A 17,395-nucleotide genomic window follows, 5' to 3' on the forward strand; every position below is an offset into this window, starting at 1 on the left:
AAAAGAAACTGCAAGCTGGACATAAGCAATACCCAAACCACTAATTATCCAAAATGAGTACAGTAAGCCATACTTGGTGCTTGCCATGGCACAGTGCATGTTACATACCTTTTTTTCATAGTCAAGCCCCTACATAAAAAACATATATATATATATATATACCATACTTGGTGCTTGCCATGGCACAGTGCATGTTACATACCTTTTTTTCATAGTCAAGCCCCTACATAAAAAACATATATATATATATATATATATATTCACACGCACACACATCAGCTTTTTCCAGTTTGTGTATATATAATATAATATATTATAAATATAGTATAATGGTTTTATCCCAGCCCAGTCTGGATCCCCAGTTCTGCTATGTAAACATATAACATTTATTCTATACTGCCATGTAAATAGCCATTGTCACGTGACAGCTTTGCTATGGCTGCAGAGGTGAGGGTACCCTGTGCTCACCAAAGCAGTGCCAGTCTGTGGGGTGCAGGGTGATGCTATACTTACCTCCCTATGCTACTGCTGCCAGCCTTCTCTTCCCCATCTTTATGCAGCTTTTGACGGCTGAACGCTGGCTCCACCCACATCTGCCAGGGACAGGGCGTGGCGTTGGCTGCATCAGAAGGGCAAATTGAGGTCATCACCGAGCGCCGGAAGTGCAGCGCTGCTTGCGTTTACATGATGTAGAGGGGGAGAAATAACTGGAAAAACGAAGAATTGAGAATAGTTCGAATCCGGTAAAAGGATCGTCTGTCCAGAGGATGTGAAATAGTCTGCTTAGTGCGAGCAAGCTACTTCCTATCCAGTACAAGGGCCTTATGATGCCCTCTAGTGGTCAGATCCAAATAAAGATAGGAAATAGCTCGCTCATACATGATGGCTAAATCCCATCCAGTAAACGGACCTTGTAATGCCCTCTAGTGGTCAGGTCTGGTATACCGATAGGAAATAGCCCGTTCATACATGACAAGGCGAATTCAAATGCAATACTAGAGCCTTATGATGCCTCCTAGTGGTCAGGTCTGGTATAAGGATAGGAAATAGCTCACTCATATGACATGGCTATTTCCCATCCAATACAAGAGCCTTATGATGCTCCCTAGTAGTCAGGTCTGGTATACCGATAGGAAATAGCCCGTTCATATATGACCTGGCTATTTCCCATCCAATACAAGGGCCTTATGATGGCCCCTAGTGGTCAGGTATGGTATAAGGATAGGAAATAGCTCACTCATATGACAATGCTTATTCCAATCCAACGCAAGGGCCTTATAATGGTCCCTAGTGGTCAGTTATGGTATAAGGATAGGAAATTGCTCACTCATATGACAAGTCTTATTCCAATCCAATACAAGGGCCATATAATGTCCCCTAGAGGTCAGGTCTAGTTTGAAGATACTGTAGGAAATAGCTCACTCATATATGACATAGCTATTTCCCATCCAATACAAGGGCCTTATAATGCCCCCTAGTGTCAGGTCTGGTATACTGTCAGGAAATAGCCTGTTCATATATGACATGGCTATTTCCCATCCAATACAAGGGCCTCATAATGCCCCCTAGTGGTCAGGTCTGGTATACCGATAGGAAATAGCCTGTTCGTATATGACCTGGCTATTTCCCATCCAATACAAGGGCCTTATGATGGCCCCTAGTGGTCAGGGATGGTATAAGGATAGGAATTAGCTCACTCATATATGACAAGGCTTATTCAAATCCAATACAAGGGCCTTATGATGCCCCCTAGTGGTCAGGGATGGTATAATGATAGGAAATAGCTCACTCATATATGACAACAAGGCTTATTCAAATCCAATACAAGGGCCTTATGATGCCCCCTAGTGGTCAGGGATGGTATAATGATAGGAAATAGCTCACTCATATATGACAAGGCTTATTCAAATCCAATACAAGGGCCTTATAATGTCCCCTAGTGGTCAGGGATGGTATAAGGATAGGAAAAAGCTCACTCATATATGACATGGCTATTTCCTATACAATACAAGGACCTTATAATGCCCCCTAGTGGTCAGGTCCAGTATAAGGTCCTTGTACTGTGCATGCGTGAGATGGACATTTTTTTTCCCTTTTCACGAAAAGGCTCCTTCTGCGCATGTCTGAGCATCTCAGTGTTACAGTCCGTTCTGTGACTGAGGTTAGATCCGTGAGACAAGCTGCACATGGGGTTATCTGACAGTCTCTTTGTTTTTACTTGTTTCTGTGTTGTTGTTTGTATTGAGCACTCCCCTTGCATCAGGTGCAGCTGGTGGTCATTACTGCTCCTCCATTTAGTCTGGCCTCACACTTAATCCTATGCGGTTGATATTCACTGCTGGGATGTGAAGAGCTGATGTGTTGTCCGCTCCAGCTTCTCTAGTTGCCATTAAGATAAGTTGAACTGATTTTGGTGTTTTGTTGTTCTTTGGTTGTTACTAGGCCTCAAGGGGACATTGGGTCTTTCATCAGGGAAGGAACCAGTAGTCTCAAGCCCAGTCACTACTCCTAGGTCTATACAGGGCTAGTAGGGCCTAGGTTCCAGTGTATGCGTATTCCCACCATCCGGGGCTTTTCATTCTGTCAGGGCTAGGTTCGGTTGTCCGTAGGGGCTGACTATTTCCTTTTCCCTACCATTGAAGGCCTAGTCCCTTGTATTTATCTTTCTGTTTTCCTCCCCTCCCCGTTATCCGTGACACTCAGAAGGAGCACCTAAGAGCCTCCCAGCATGCGTGATGTAAGGTATCCCCGGGGGCTTTGCACTCCTATTCATTCTCTATCACCTGTGTTTTTTGTTTTGTTTTTTTTTTTTAAAAGGGTGTTGCAAAAAAAAAATACAGAATTTTTACTTTACATTAAAGGGTATGCTTTAATGATCCCCTTGGCGTAAGGTAATGGTAGAAAGATAACTTTGGGTAGTTTGCTGGTCAAGCTCTAAGGTTTAAAGACTTGTATGAATTGGTAGAGAGAAATCCTCGCAGAGGGAGACACAGGCTCATGGTACCTGGAGGAGATTTCATTGAACAGAGGAGGTGTGGGTGACATCTTTGAAAATGTGGAAGGCACACAGGTCTCTGTGCTGCAAAAATACTGTGTGAGACCCGTGCAAGACAGCTGTTTGCATTGGAGTGCTGAATCTGTCCCCTGTCCTATGAGATAATCCTACTTTAGGAAAGTGTACTACCAGCTGATTGGGCGTGTACAGTGATGTCACAATCAGCCTATCCTGCTCTGTCTGTGCAAGCATCTCTTATCATTTTCTATGGGGTTTTGCTTCAGTGTGGGCTCCCAGAGAGTGGGTGTGTCCTATAGACCTCACCAATCAGATGTGCCCCGCCCACATTGTATTGTGAAATAATCCCACCCCTGGTACAGCAGCAGCATGAGATCAGTGTCCATGCTGCTGTCATTAACCCCTTATATCTCCCACACCGATTATTGTACAAATGTGAAATTTTCAGGGTACACAGGGGACCCCGAGAGCTGATACAAAACTTAATTTCAGCCTCCTGAATATAATGGGTAGCCAGATACAGGGTCTCAACAACAAAATTCAAATAGGAAATAGAGATTAAAGTGGAACATTACTGTGCATGTGAGATCACTATTTTATTCTTTCAATGACAAAAAAGTTTGTCTGTAAGACGTACGTATCCCAGGAGGCTCTGCGCGCCCAGTTAGTCTTTACCGCCATGGCACTAATGACCGAATGGGACGGGCTTTGTCTTTTTGCATTGTGAAATGTGAAAAATAAAAAAACAAAACCAAGGGTTATCTACCCTTCTATATGACATAAACATTTTGGTGATTGGCTATTTGAAAACCAGGGTTGCCAAATGGAGTTTGCATATTGGGGACCACTTCCATGGCATTGAGCATTAGGGTACTGCCAACTGTCTATGCGCTGTGGTGGCTTACATATAAATTTGCCCATTCAGCAAACGTTAAGGCTGCGTACAGACCGGGAGTGAGGTGGTACTGCGGGGACCCTTTCCTGGAACCCTGGCTCGGGGGAGACATTCGGTACTGCTCACTGCTGGCTGGAGTTATTTATTTAAATAGAAGGGTAAATAACCCTTTGTTTTGTTTTTTGTTTTTTTTTTAAACACAAAAAGGCAAAGCCCCTCTTATTCTGTTATTACTGCTGTGGAGGTAAGGACTAAATGAGAGTGCAGAGCCTCCTGGGAGATGCACATCACGAATTCCAGGAGGTTTGGGCTCTGAGAATGGGCATGCACAGGAGGGACTTTTCTGTTTTTAAAAAAAAGAAACATGGGGATCTCACACATGCGCAGAAAGAGCGATATATATATATATAATTTTTTTTTTACAAATACAGCATACGTCACGGATCTGTGCAAATAAAGGTGTCATTCACTTTAATGGGAAAAGATCACGGATTCTCATTAGGGGGGCTGAAATTGGGTTTAGTATCAGCCCTTGGGGTCCCCTGTGTACCCTGAAATATGCAAACTTCATTTGGGGTCCCTGGTCCTGAAATAACCAATCCCTGCAATTTTATAACACTTTTTGTTTTTTTATTTTTCAAAATTTTTTTTTAAACACAAAAATGCAAAGCCCACCCCATTCTGTCATTTGCTCCGTGGCAGTAAAGATTGAGCGCAGAGCCTCCTGGTATACGCACGCCATGAATCCCAGGAGGCTCCCAGAAAAGGCATGTGCAGGAGGGACTTTTGTCATTGAAAAAAGAAAGATGGCAATCTCACATGTGCAGTTTTATCAGCATTTTTATTGGAAATTACAGCTTCATACGTGGTAAATTTTTCTTTATTTTTACTTTAGTTCCACTTTGTTGAGAAAAGATACAAGACTTTTCTAGAGCTGCCCCCAGTCTCTGGAATGGTCTTCCTCGTCCTATTCGGCTTGCTCCTACTTTCTGCTCATTTAAAAGAGCGCTCAAAACCCATTTTTTCAAACTTGCCTACCCGGCTTCTTCTGTTTTCTGAAACCACCAATACTTCCCACACTACATATCTCCCATCCTTTTGTGTGTGAAATTCCCCCACCTACTAGATTGTAAGCTCTTTGGGGCAGGGTCCTCTCCTCCTGTATCACTGTCTGTATTAGTCTGTCATTTGCAACCCTATTTAATGTACAGCGCTGTGTAATATGTTGGCGCTATATAAATCCTGTTTAATAATAATAATAAAAAAGATCCTGGATTCTTATTAGGACTTTGTTTGGGACCCTATATCTGGCAACTTGTCATGTTTGGGGAGCTGAAATTAAGTTGAATATTAGCTCTCGGGGTCCCCTGTGTACCCTGAAAATTTCACGTTTTTACATAAATCGGTGTGGGAGATATTTAGGGTTATACATTGGGGGTAATGATAGCAGCACTCGTGCTGTTGCTATAAGAGGGTAGGATTATCTCACAATACAATGTGGGTGGGGAGGTCTAACTCCTGGTGTCTAAAGGACACGCCCACTCTCGGGGAGTTTACGCTAAAGTAAAATCCCATAGGAAAATATATGAGAAATGCGCGCGCAGACAGAGCAGACACCCCCCACCCGCTGATAGTGACGTATTTGTACACGCCCAATCAGCTGGCAGTACGTTAATTATAGGATACCCGGCTTCACGTTTAAAACGTAAAGCTAGGCCCACTTCCTGTTTTCTGCCTGTCGTCACTTCCACTTCCGTCTTTGTGTTTGTTGTTATTGCCTTACTTTGCATCGGAAAGAACGCGTGGAAAAATCAAAGATGCCGGCGGGGAAGTGTTTCAGAAGACGTAGAGCCTCCAGCTCGGATGAAGAGGAGGAAAATGAAGTGGTGACCAACGAGGTTAGGTGAGTGATATCACGAAGAACATGGAAAAAGGGCTGCAAATCTACTGGACTGCATGGAGGGTGTGCTGGGGCTTCTATATTATCACCTGCACAGTATGTTATCACACCCTATTATTATTATATATACAATGAGCAGCATGGCCCGGGGAACCCTGCATACTAAGGACTCTAAACCAGGCCTCAGCAGAGGTGTCTGGGGGCTCTAATATAATATTATTAAGTATTATAACATACACATTAGGTATTATATTATAAACAATGAGCAGCGTGGGCCTCCTACGTCAGGCTAAAGCCTACCCAAACTCAACATTTTACCTTTACATAGAAGGGTAGAGAACTCTTTTATGTAAGGTAAAAATTATCGTGTTTTTTTAAGAGGAAGTAAACTGAATACCCAAAACAAAAAAAAAACACCTTTAATCCTGCGGGGCAGTCTGATCGATCCAGGGGTGCCCTGCATTGGGTCCCAAATCATCCCGGCATCCATCTTCGTCACCGCCATCATTGCCTCTTCTTCCTACATCATCCGACCCAGGCGTGAGATCTGGTGACATAGATGGTGGAAAAAAATAATGGAAATATCACTTCGCATGCGTATGAAAGGCAATTTTTTCCCTTTTCACGAAAAGGCACCTTCTGAGATGCTCGGGCATGCGCAGCAGGAGCACCCAAGAGCCTCCCGGGATGCCTGATGTTGGTATCCCGGGAGGCTTTTGTTCTCCCATTCATTTACCTAGACGATCAAGAATTAGAGGGTGGTGCGGCACCTTTTTTTTTTTTTAAAGGGTGTTGCACTTAAAAAAAACTACAGAATTTTTACTTTTTCATGAAATGGTTGTCTACTTTCATGTAAAATGAAATTTCTGAGTTTAGGTAGGTACGCTTTAAGTGCAACACCCTTTTTAAAAAAAAAAAAGTGCGGCACCATCTTTTTAAAGCTTGCCTAAACTCAAAAATTTCAGTTTATAATAAAAGTGTAGACAACCATTTCATGAAAAATAAATGATTCTGTTTTTAAAAAAAAAAAAAAAAATTGCAGTACTGCCCTCTAATTCTCGTTTGCCTAGGCGATTCAGAATGAATGGGAGCACAAAGCATACCTACGTCATACCTGTGTCAGGCATCCCGGGAGGCTCTTGGATGCTCCTTCTGCGTATGCCTGAGCATCTCGGGCATGCGCAGAAGGAGTCTTTTTGTGAAAAGGGAAAAAAATTGCTGATTCCACACATGCGCAGACGACCAAAGAAGATGGCAGCGCGCCATGCTTCTCCGGGCCGAAGAAGAATTCCGGGAGGACGCAGGACCCAATGGAGGGAACCTCCGGATGAATCAACAAGATTTTTTTTTTTCTTTTTTTTAGTTTCATAAAAAAAGGTTTTTAGTTTTAAACTTTTTTTAGTTTAGTACCGCTTTAAGATTCTGATCTAATTTTTCCTTCTGGTAGAGCTATACAACTTGATCAGGGACCTTCCCAGTAATTAGATCACAAAGAGGTAGCATTACATTTGAGAAGATGAACCTGCCTGTCAGCCAGCTCTCTGTGTGCAGTGCAGTGATTGACTTGCAATTTGTTTTAAATTTTGTTTTGCATGAAACTGCATTGAGCAGCAGGCAATGGAGAACAGAGACTGTTTTGTCAAGCTGTCTCTTTGTTGAGTAATAAAATGTTATTTATTTATTTTTTGAGCAGAATGAAGCTTGAAGCAGCAAAAGAAATACAGAGCTTAAGAAAACGATCAAACGGTGTCAGGTAAGCATGTGCCCCCTCTTGGAGGTATGAGTTGGTCAAATCACTTCGTGTTTTTAGCTGGGCACACCAACTGGCACTTTTCAGCAACCATCCGGCTGTTTTTGGATGGTTACTGATTAGAGGCCACCACCCGCCTACTTTTTCTTCCCATCCAGCTTAAAAAAAATTCTTGGTTGAGCACTGTAATATATATAGAGGATGGAGCTATTATCTGCTGTCTTTTTTTTTTTTTTTTTTTTATAAATCAACTTTATCTTAAAAACGGCATTTGATCATACAGACATATGGTATGCACTAAGTACCAAGGAAAAAAATATATATATTTATTACCTTTGTTAAATACATGCACATTTGATCTGCCAGAATAGCATTTACCTTAAACTAAAGTTCCACTTCTCCATGTGGAATCAGACAGGTTATTAATAAAGAAAGGGGCAGACAATGGTCCTTCTGCAACAATCCTTCCTACCTACCTGATCTCTGCAGGTTTGTGGTTAAAGCTGCACATGTGCTGTGTCAGCTTTAGTTGCTTGGATACCTGACATTCCCTGCGTTCTCTACGCATGCTGCGAATGAATGTACTCCTGCATGTATCCCAGCCAATAAACATGGCCAAAGTTTGTCTACTGGAAGATGGTGGCCCCCTGCGAGGGAATGGTGCTGAGTAACAAAGGTCTAGTTCCTCTTGTTGCAGGCTGACAAGTTCAACACGGGATTCTGGTTACCTAAGCAGTGTCAGTTGTGCGTAGTATTTTTTTTTTTTTTTTTTTTTTTTTTTTTTTTTTTTTTTTTTTTTTTTTTTTTTTTTTTTTTGCTAAACTTAAACCACTCCGCAATTTCTAATTATTCTGTGCAATAAGATTTAGGAGGGCTCTTTGACATAACACAGGAAGTGAGGACAAGTATCTTTAAATTTGACAAGATTAAGCTTTTTGACCTTTTTGCACTTATCAAATAGATGTTTTGTAATGGTATATGTTGAACAGCAAATAATAAAAGTTCAATTTGGGGGGTTTACATAAACATTAAGATGTGCATGTAGTTATTTTTTACAAATTCTAATGGGCAGCAGAGATGTGAAGCAGAAATGTAGAGGTTTGGGGCTTCATTTATTCGTTCTTTCCAAGACTAGAGAGGATAGAATATCATGGGAGAACCTGGGTGATTAACAAACCTGGAATCATTGGCAAATGTTGAACCAAATCCATTCCAGGTTTCTGGCCTTCAGTTTTTATTTGTGGCTGTTGGTTAATAAGGCTGCCTACAACAGTGAGTGGCCAATAGAGAGATACAGGAGGTGCTAGGGCAAGATTTCTAGATCATGAAATGTGGCCACAGTATGCACAAAGAAGCAAAAGATAGCGGGGTAAATGCTGTAGCGGTTTTTGTTTAGTTTTTTTTTTAGGGCTGTATAACTGGTCCTGGCTTCACTTCTAAGTAAGTTACTGACTTACTGACAATAATGCAGTGAAATCAGCACTTCAGAACATATTTGTTACATGTCTTTAGTTCACTATGTACAGAACCCCAAGCAAAAAATAAAGCTCGAACCTATAGTCTAAGCAAGCCATATATTGCAACTCAGTTCTTTACTACCTTATTTATTTAGGACGCAAGAGAAAGGCCCTCTGAAAGTGTAAGGTGCTGGGCTGAATGCCAGTTACTGGTGGAGTAACTTACTTTAAACCTGAAAATGTTTGGATATTTCGTTCTTGCCTTGCAGCTAAACAAAAGGTCAGGAAAGAAAATGCAAATTTAAATGGACTTCTTGTCTCCAACATGCTGTTAGTAAAACATAATTTCTTGGTAAAAATTTTATAACGAAAATAATTTTCTTTATTTCCCAGAGGGTTTTGTGATTGATGGTTTTTTTTAATATTTATTTTGCAGTGCTGCAGCGCTTCTGGTTGGTGAGAAGTTACCAGAGGAAGCAATACTAGTGGTAAGTTGGACCTAAGAGATCTGTCATACGTTTTTCAGTGTATGCAACTGTATTCAAGCTTTGTTGGAAATTTAGAAATATGTTTAGGACTAACCATGGGAGAGAAAAGTGCCCGATAAACTCCTGACCTCTCAAATAATCAAATGTAGTTTACTGTAATAGTTCTTCCCATGGGATTTTTTTAAACAAAATAGAAATAAATTGATACTTGCAAATTCTATTGAATCAAACTAGTGAGACATTGACTATACATTAAGTGGATCTGTAGACAAAAAACATTTTTTGTATAGTGGGGTAGTTAAAAATCCTTGTCATGATTTTTTTTTTGGCAGTTAGGCCAGTGTTTAAAGCTTTCAGGAAAGTGACTGGTTCCTTTTAAGCTTCAGTTACTGCATCACGTTGATATTGACAGTTGAAAACAGTCAAACTTAATTTTGTTTCTTTCCAGGACGATCCGTTCAAAATAAAAACTGGAGGGATGGTGGATATGAAAAAACTGAAAGACATTGGAAAGGATAGGTAAATGTCTCTTCTGCAAACATAAAATTTATGTTATTTTGTCATTTACTACTTGCAAGATGTGAGAAGTAATGCCATTTATCTTTTTTCTGTGTTGTCTTCAGGCTCGGAGAAGAAGAAGATCTGAACTTGGGCACGTCATTTTCAGCAGAAACCAACCGGCGGGATGAAGATGCTGACATGTAGGTTTAGGATGGTGTTCCACAAGTTGCTGAGATAGTGAAATGTTGAAACCCCTTGATAGACATGTCACTGTATTAGTCTAATAAAGCAGACCTTCATACAAAAGTGTACAGACAAAATACAAATGCTAACTGTTTCCCAAATCAAAATACATAAAATTTTAAAAACTGACACTTCTGAGGGTTTTTCTCCCCTGGTTCCCCGCAGTGTCATTTATGCATCCAACCCCTATACCACTACTGTAGTAAGTTGGAGAAAGAGGTTTTCCAATAAAATGTTATACATTGAACAGAGGCACTAAATTACTATAAATTGTTTTAAATTATATTTGAATACAAATGTACGAAAGGCTCCTGGGACTTTTTGCGTAGTTAAAGGGATTACAGATTTGCCCTTGGTTATAAAACCCCCAATTTTTTTTTTTAAATCCTTTTCAGGGTGACACTTGCACTAGAACACCAATCAGAATTTTTGATCGATTGCAGAAGCCCTGTCAAATTTTCTTTTCTGTGTTCCATTTTTTGGGCAAAGGTCCCCCTCTTACTGTTCCAGAGACCCCCCAAAAAATAATTGTTAACCGGTAAAAGGCTAATAACAAAAACATGACTGAGGTTTATTCCCAACTGATTAAAAGTATTTGTACTGCTACTGTGTTCAAAATTAAAATGAGAGATTTTGTAGTATGAAAGAAGCCTTACAAAGAAATTGAATGCAGTGCTAGCACAAAGAATATCCTCTGTACTGATACATGATTTTCCCTGTACTGATACATGATTTCATTCTTACTGGTTGATTTGTTACAATTTTCAATATTTTGTATCTTTGTTTCTTCTGTATCTTAAGCTTACAAATGCCACTGTTACTGATTTCAGGATGAAGTATATTGAGACAGAGCTGAAGAAAAAAAAAGGAATTATTGAAAACGAAGAGAGGAAAGTGAAGCCTAAGAGTGCAGAAGATTGTTTATACGAACTCCCAGAGAGCATCAAGGTCTCATCTGCCAAGAAGACAGAGGAAATGTTATCAAACCAAATGCTCAGCGGTATCCCAGAGGTGGACCTGGGGATAGAGTATGTGTCATGGTTACACTGTAGTCATTTTAAACTCCTTAGCTCTTTAGCCCAATCAAGCACATTTTTATAACATTTGCGTTTACTTTTCTGTGAAGTGAAGGTGTGTGCAGACACAGAGCTGTTTGTATGTGCTTCAAAATGCATTAAAGGCATGTGGCATACTGAAAGGATAATTGGGTAACAAGCTATTTTAAAAATTAACCATTTCATATATGATTGTTGACTGGCAATATGTAGCAACTGCCTAATGTGCACAGACAAGAGATTCACCCTGGTCTTACCATGAATGAAACTATAAAAAGTAGTCATTTAAAAAATGAAGGCAATATTACTAGTAGTGATTAGTGTTTCCATTGACAGAAGAGGGCAGATCTGCCACAGTAAAATAAATATAACAGGAATAAGGAACACATTACAAATATTTATTTGTAAGTACTATATCTCGCTATTTCTACATTTATATTGAAATATTGGATAAACAAGTATATCACTCTTGCCGTGCTTAGGGGAAACCACTGAATAACATTTTATTTTCTTTTTCATTTCCCACAGTTCACCGTTAATTATAAATAATATGGTACAAACTTCTGACCCTAATTTTCATTTATTTTGTAGGGCAAAAATAAAGAATATTATCTCTACAGAGGAGGCTAAAGCTCGTTTATTGGCTGAGCAGCAAAATAAAAAGAAAGACAAACAGACCTCCTTCGTACCTACCAACATGGCTGTCAACTATGTGCAGCATAATCGATGTAAGAATAATGGCTGAGAATGGAGCGTGCAATATACTTGAAATGTTTTTTTACATAATTCCATAGCTATCAGTATGACAAATGTCAAATTTTATTGGGGATTTAAAAACCTGTACATTTGCTTTTAAGATATTATTAGCAGTAAAAAATGTCCGTGACCATGTATTGAACAAGCACGAAGCACTGCTTGTCTTTGCAATGAGCAGGACTTCTCTATGTGCATATATAATTATAGCCTTTGCATACAAGCATGTAAAGACTACCAAACCTTTAGATTTTTAGCAATATGCTTTGCAATTTATTATTCAATTCAACATTGCAAAACATAAGCTTTTGATGGCTTAAAACATTTTTTATGTTGGTTTTTGTGTTTGTTTTTCCCCACATCTGCCAAATTAACTAATTTACATAACTTTATTTGCATCCAGTTTACCAGGAGGACCTGAATACTCCTATAAGGCGCCACAAGGAAGAACCCAAAGCTCGGCCTCTCCGTGTAGGAGACACAGAAAAACCAGAACCAGAGAGTAAGCGTAATTTATGGACAAAAGATAAAAAACGTTGTTTCCCTTTTAAAAGCATTGTTGTCCAATGCTTGTTCTTAAATGTAGCATGAAAAACAAGTGATATATTTTTATTAAAATCAAATATGTCACATGGATCTGCTGTAAAGGACTTTGATATAATTATCACAGTCACACACAGCACCCTTGGTACTCCTAAAGTGAACTTGTGCTTGGATCCAGACAGGGCAAACAAACAGGTTAACTATTTGCACAGCTCTCCAGTTAAACGTTTCTTTGTTGTCTGAAGAAAAATAATTTTCTTATCAAGCAAACTGATCTGTCTGTTTTGTCAGATCAGTATTATTTTTTTATTTTTCAAGTTTAACCCCCCTGGCAGTAATCCTGAGTGTGGCTCGGGGTTAAATTTCATTACGAAAAGCAGTAATGCCGAGCAACACTCGGAGTGGACTTGAGGGCTTACCTGGTTCTTTAGAAGCCCGCAGCGTTTTCCAGCTGTGCCGGGCCAACATCAATGTCCACTTGGCGATGCCCAGCCAGCATCTGCGTCCCGTTGGTGATGCCCGGCATCTGTCTCCTGGCCTCGCATCCTGGCGTGTGACTGTTGTAGATGCAAGACCAGGGGATGCAGATGCCGGGCAGACATGCAACATGTGTACAGGTGGCGTGCATTGGGTGGGCGGGACTGGTGGGAAATTTAAAATAAGTATTTTTAAAAGTAAAATGTATTGCTTTGACATTTAATAAAATACTAAATCATACCACCAGGGAGGTTAAAGTTTCCACCAATTTAATGCGTTGCGTTATCAAGAGCATTGATGTGTAGTTTTCCATGCAAGTAAACTCAAACTTACTGCCACACACTGCAGAATTCTGCATTTGAAGCACTACATTGCTCAACAAATCTTTGAAAACATCACTTGAGACCTAGTCTTTTAAAGTGTATTACCCTTAAATGGAAAGCTACCTCTTCCCAGGTGGCCTTTTGATATTTAGAGAGATTTAGTGATTGAATGCCATATTACCAATGCAAAAATAGGTCCAACACATTACTTAAGGAATAATAAATAATAATAAGGAATAATAATTAATGATAAATTATACATAGAAACTTTTTTATTTTTTTTTTTTTTTTTTTCCTTCTTTACCTGTATATAAAAATGTATTAAACTATCCTTTATCTGCTTGTTCATTTTCAGAATCTCCACCCAACCGCAAGCGTCCATCAAATGAAAAGGCCACGGATGATTATCATTATGAGAAGTTCAAGAAAATGAATAGGCGTTACTGAACATACAAAGAACTACACTGTTCTCTATTCAAAATTACTTTTTGGCACCTATTTATAAAAGACAACATTCATTACTTTGAGATATGAGTAGCTGTCACAACAAGGAATTGCATGAAGCAAATTCTCTCCTTGGAATAGTTCATCCATCTTTATTTTATGTCCAGTTAAAACCAGCAACTTGTGTCCATGCTTGCGTGTTTCAGGTTAATGGGCTGTCTATGTGTTGTCATTTTGGGTTTATGCAAACCCTACTCAAGCAGCTTTAGGTTTTCTGCTTTCTGCTTTTTCTTTAGCTTTAGGTTTTTTGCGTATTCTATTCAGGCTATATTAAGATCGCTCTTAGGTTGTCAGTTCTGCCTGTGTCAGGCAATGCAAGCCTTTACTCATAGCAACCCCATAGCACCCATGCTTTGGATTGATATAAGTCATTATTCATGGCTGCTTCAGGTCGTCTGTGATTAAATAAATTGTATAGCGTCATAAAATTAAATTTTTGAAGCTAGACAAATAAAAATCGTAAATTAACTAATTGTAGCAGGTTTAGGCTGTCTTCACCTTTATTCCAAATTTGTTATGATTTTGCATTTTGAGCCTATACAATCATTAATTGCAACTTAAGTTGTTTATTCGTACACATTTCAGGCTACACAAGCCCTTGCTCATAAGGTATTTTGTCTTATGTGTTTTAGGCTATGCAAACTCTTGCTCATAGTAACCTCATGTTATCTGCGTATTTGCATTTTGGGTTTATACAATACCATAGAAACATTGTACAGATAACATTGTACAGTCAAAAATATGTAACCACCAAGTATTGCTGGTTTTCACCAAGGATGAAATAAAGATAGCACTTTGTTTTTTTTGTTCAAGCAGCACTACTTGTGTGTTTTGTTATACACACCAAGGAATCTCCTGGTTTCCTCTTGGCTTACAATATAGAAGCAATTTTCCTGGTTAATGTTTTAGTGTTTTGCTGTTTTATGAATCCCCTGTAGCAAATTATTGCTGGTAAAGTAATTTGTTATTTTGTGCAACCTCTTTTGATTGTCTGTATCTATATGAGCTGTAGGCTTCTTCTGTTTTAAAGGAGGTGCGGCTGAATAAATATTTTTTAATATTTTATTACAATTGTGTAATTATTTAAACAAGACTCTGGTTTAAATGCAAACCCCCCACCTTGCTATCTGTAGCTGAAGAGCCAAATACCCTCCCAATCCAATATTAAAATATTTTCTGCTGATTTGTATTATAAAGTTGTGTATATCTTTGCCGTGGTTAACTTACCATTTATTAGAGGGCTCAGCTCATACTCTAGAATCGAGTCGAGAACACTGCTTCTTACACCTTTACAAATCATTGTTACCACTCACAGTACTGACTGCTGGGGTACAAGGGTCACACAACAAGTGTCAAAAAGCTGAAAATTGTTCACCAGGGATTCAGATTTTTTTTTTCTCCAGGCCTGTAGGTTTTTTAAAAGCAGGGCTGTAAAGTCTAAGTTGGAAGCAATTACTAAAAATGTGCCAACACTGACTCCACATCCCGCTCTTTAAATTAAAACTGCCACAAAAAACATGGAGAATTAAACTTAGGCACATGATAAACAAAATAGATGAGAATGTTACTTTTAGTAAAACAATTAGGTACAGGATGCAGTGATATTTCACTGGCTCCATATGTTTTCTGGAACAGTGATTAGGCATTCTTCATGAAAGGTCAGGGTCAGCAACCTTTTTCACACCTGAATACCATACATAATTTTAGCTTGCTAGAAATCCATTACAAAACAATAGACATTAATATGGAGTAGGTCCCTTCCCCCCTTCTTTTGCAGCTACCTCCATGCTTCCAAGAAAGTTTCCTACAAAATTTGAGTGTGCCTGTTAAAAGTTGTTGAAGGGCTTGGTGTGTTTCACTCAAATTCCTCCAAACCAGACTCCTCATTCCATGTTTTTATGAAGCTGGTTTTATGCTTTGGGGGACAGTAACTCTGAAACCGACTTTCCCCAAACTCATACCACAATACTGGAAGTGTGTAATTGTCTAAATTTCTTTGTATGCTGTAGCATTACCAGTACCCATCTCTGGAAACACCAAATAATTTTGATAAGTGTCCTTTGGCCATATACTGTATTTCTGTAGTTCTTTTCTTTTACATTTTTTAAGGAAAATAATAAGCACCAAAAGGTGTTGCATTTAAAAAAACAAACAAAAATTGTACTTTAAATAAAGGGGTCTACCCTTTTATGTTAAGTAAAAATTCTTAGTCTAGGTATGCTTTAACTAGCTTCCCCCCAAAAAATTGACCTTAGATTGTATTAAAGAGATATGACTAGGGACATTACATTGTGAGCCCCTTTGAGGGACAGCTAGTGACATGACTATGGACTTTGTACAGCACTGCATAATATGTCAGTGCTATGTAAATATAAGATAATAATAATGTAACTGTTGGCATATAGCATGTTTACTGCTTACATCTCCTATTCCAACAACAAACTTGCCTTTCTGTGCCCAAATCATTAGGAAAATCCTGGAATGGACCCAGGACACTTGTTAGGGGGTCCCAAGTTAGATCACCAGGGGAGCCAACTGGTGGCCAGGTCCACCACTGCTAATAGACATTAACCCCCCCGACCAAGGTATGATTTTGAGAAAATAAAAGCATTCTCAGATCAATGACTTTTAAATCTACACAAAGCGTGATAAATCCACTAGTTATATACAATCCTATTGCAATGTGTGTGGCCAAAGACAAATCTACAAAATATGTCTGACTTTTCCAGCTGGCCACCATATTATTATTACTACACAGTATTGATATAGCGCCAACATATTACGCAGCGCTTTACAAAGTCCATAGTCATGTCACTAACTGTTCCTCCAAGGGGCTCACAATCTAATGTCCTTACCTATGAATGTTAAAATTATGTTAACATAACTGCATGTTTTTGGAATGTGGAAGGAGACCAGAGTACCTGGAGGAAACCCACGCAAACTCCATGCAGATAGTGTCCTGGCCAAGATTTAAACCTGGGACCTAGTGCTGCCAATACCAGTGTGCTAACCACTAAGCCACTGTGCTGCCCCTATAGTGTCTCTTATCAGTAGAGCAGCAACAGTCTATACTTCATCACTGCTGTTTACACTTAGCTAGCAGTTGGTAATAAAAAGATTTATCATCACTGAGAAAAGCTACTGGCATCAGAATAGGGACTGAAGAAAGACTGCGAAACATATTTCTAACTGTTAATAACACTGTTATTCGTCCCTCCCCTCAGGCACGTTGTCTTGGTGTCACCTTTAATTCTGCCCTCTCATTTACCCCCCATATTCAGAACATTTCCAGGTCCTGTCACTTTCACCTACGCAACATCCCCAAAATCCACCCCTCCCTGTCCCCTGAGACCACCAAACTCCTTGTACATGCTCTTATCATCTCCCGTCTGGACTACTGTAACATCCTCCTCCTCTGGTATTCCACTATCCCGACTCTCTCCTCTACAATCTAATATGAATGCTGCAACCAGACTCATCCATCCTTCCCTCC

The 17,395-nt window shown here is 39.5% G+C and overlaps 2 protein-coding genes across 2 annotated transcripts in view; one reads left to right on the top strand and one right to left on the bottom strand.

Annotated features, from left to right (window-relative positions):
- Nucleotides 1-872, bottom strand: part of USP20 (ubiquitin specific peptidase 20) — a 38,898-nt gene extending 38,026 nt beyond the window's left edge. Inside the window, exon 1 of the mRNA XM_072431838.1 lies at nt 514-872. The gene's annotated coding sequence lies outside the window, so the exon portion shown is untranslated. The remainder of the gene's footprint in view (nt 1-513) is intronic.
- A 4,760-nt stretch (nt 873-5,632) lies between these two features.
- Nucleotides 5,633-14,967, top strand: CZH9orf78 (chromosome Z C9orf78 homolog). Its single transcript, XM_072430107.1, has 9 exons — nt 5,633-5,811; nt 7,502-7,561; nt 9,452-9,503; nt 9,952-10,022; nt 10,127-10,204; nt 11,078-11,275; nt 11,894-12,030; nt 12,459-12,557; nt 13,754-14,967. Exons 1-9 carry the CDS (start codon nt 5,726-5,728, stop codon nt 13,843-13,845), a joined length of 873 nt encoding a protein of 290 aa, XP_072286208.1. The 5' UTR covers nt 5,633-5,725; the 3' UTR covers nt 13,846-14,967.
- The last annotated feature ends 2,428 nt before the right edge of the window (nt 14,968-17,395 follow it).

Source organism: Pyxicephalus adspersus, chromosome Z, assembly GCF_032062135.1.
Source record: "Pyxicephalus adspersus chromosome Z, UCB_Pads_2.0, whole genome shotgun sequence".
NCBI lineage: Eukaryota > Metazoa > Chordata > Amphibia > Anura > Pyxicephalidae > Pyxicephalus > Pyxicephalus adspersus.

Coding starts and splice junctions, on each gene's coding strand:
- CZH9orf78 (XM_072430107.1), top strand. CDS start 5,726: ATGCCGGCGGGGAAGTGTTTCAGAAGACGTAGAGCCTCCAGCTCGGAT. Junction 7,562..9,451: donor AAACGATCAAACGGTGTCAG/GTAAGCATGTGC, acceptor TTTATTTTGCAG/TGCTGCAGCGCTTCTGGTTG. Junction 12,558..13,753: donor AGAAAAACCAGAACCAGAGA/GTAAGCGTAATT, acceptor GTTCATTTTCAG/AATCTCCACCCAACCGCAAG.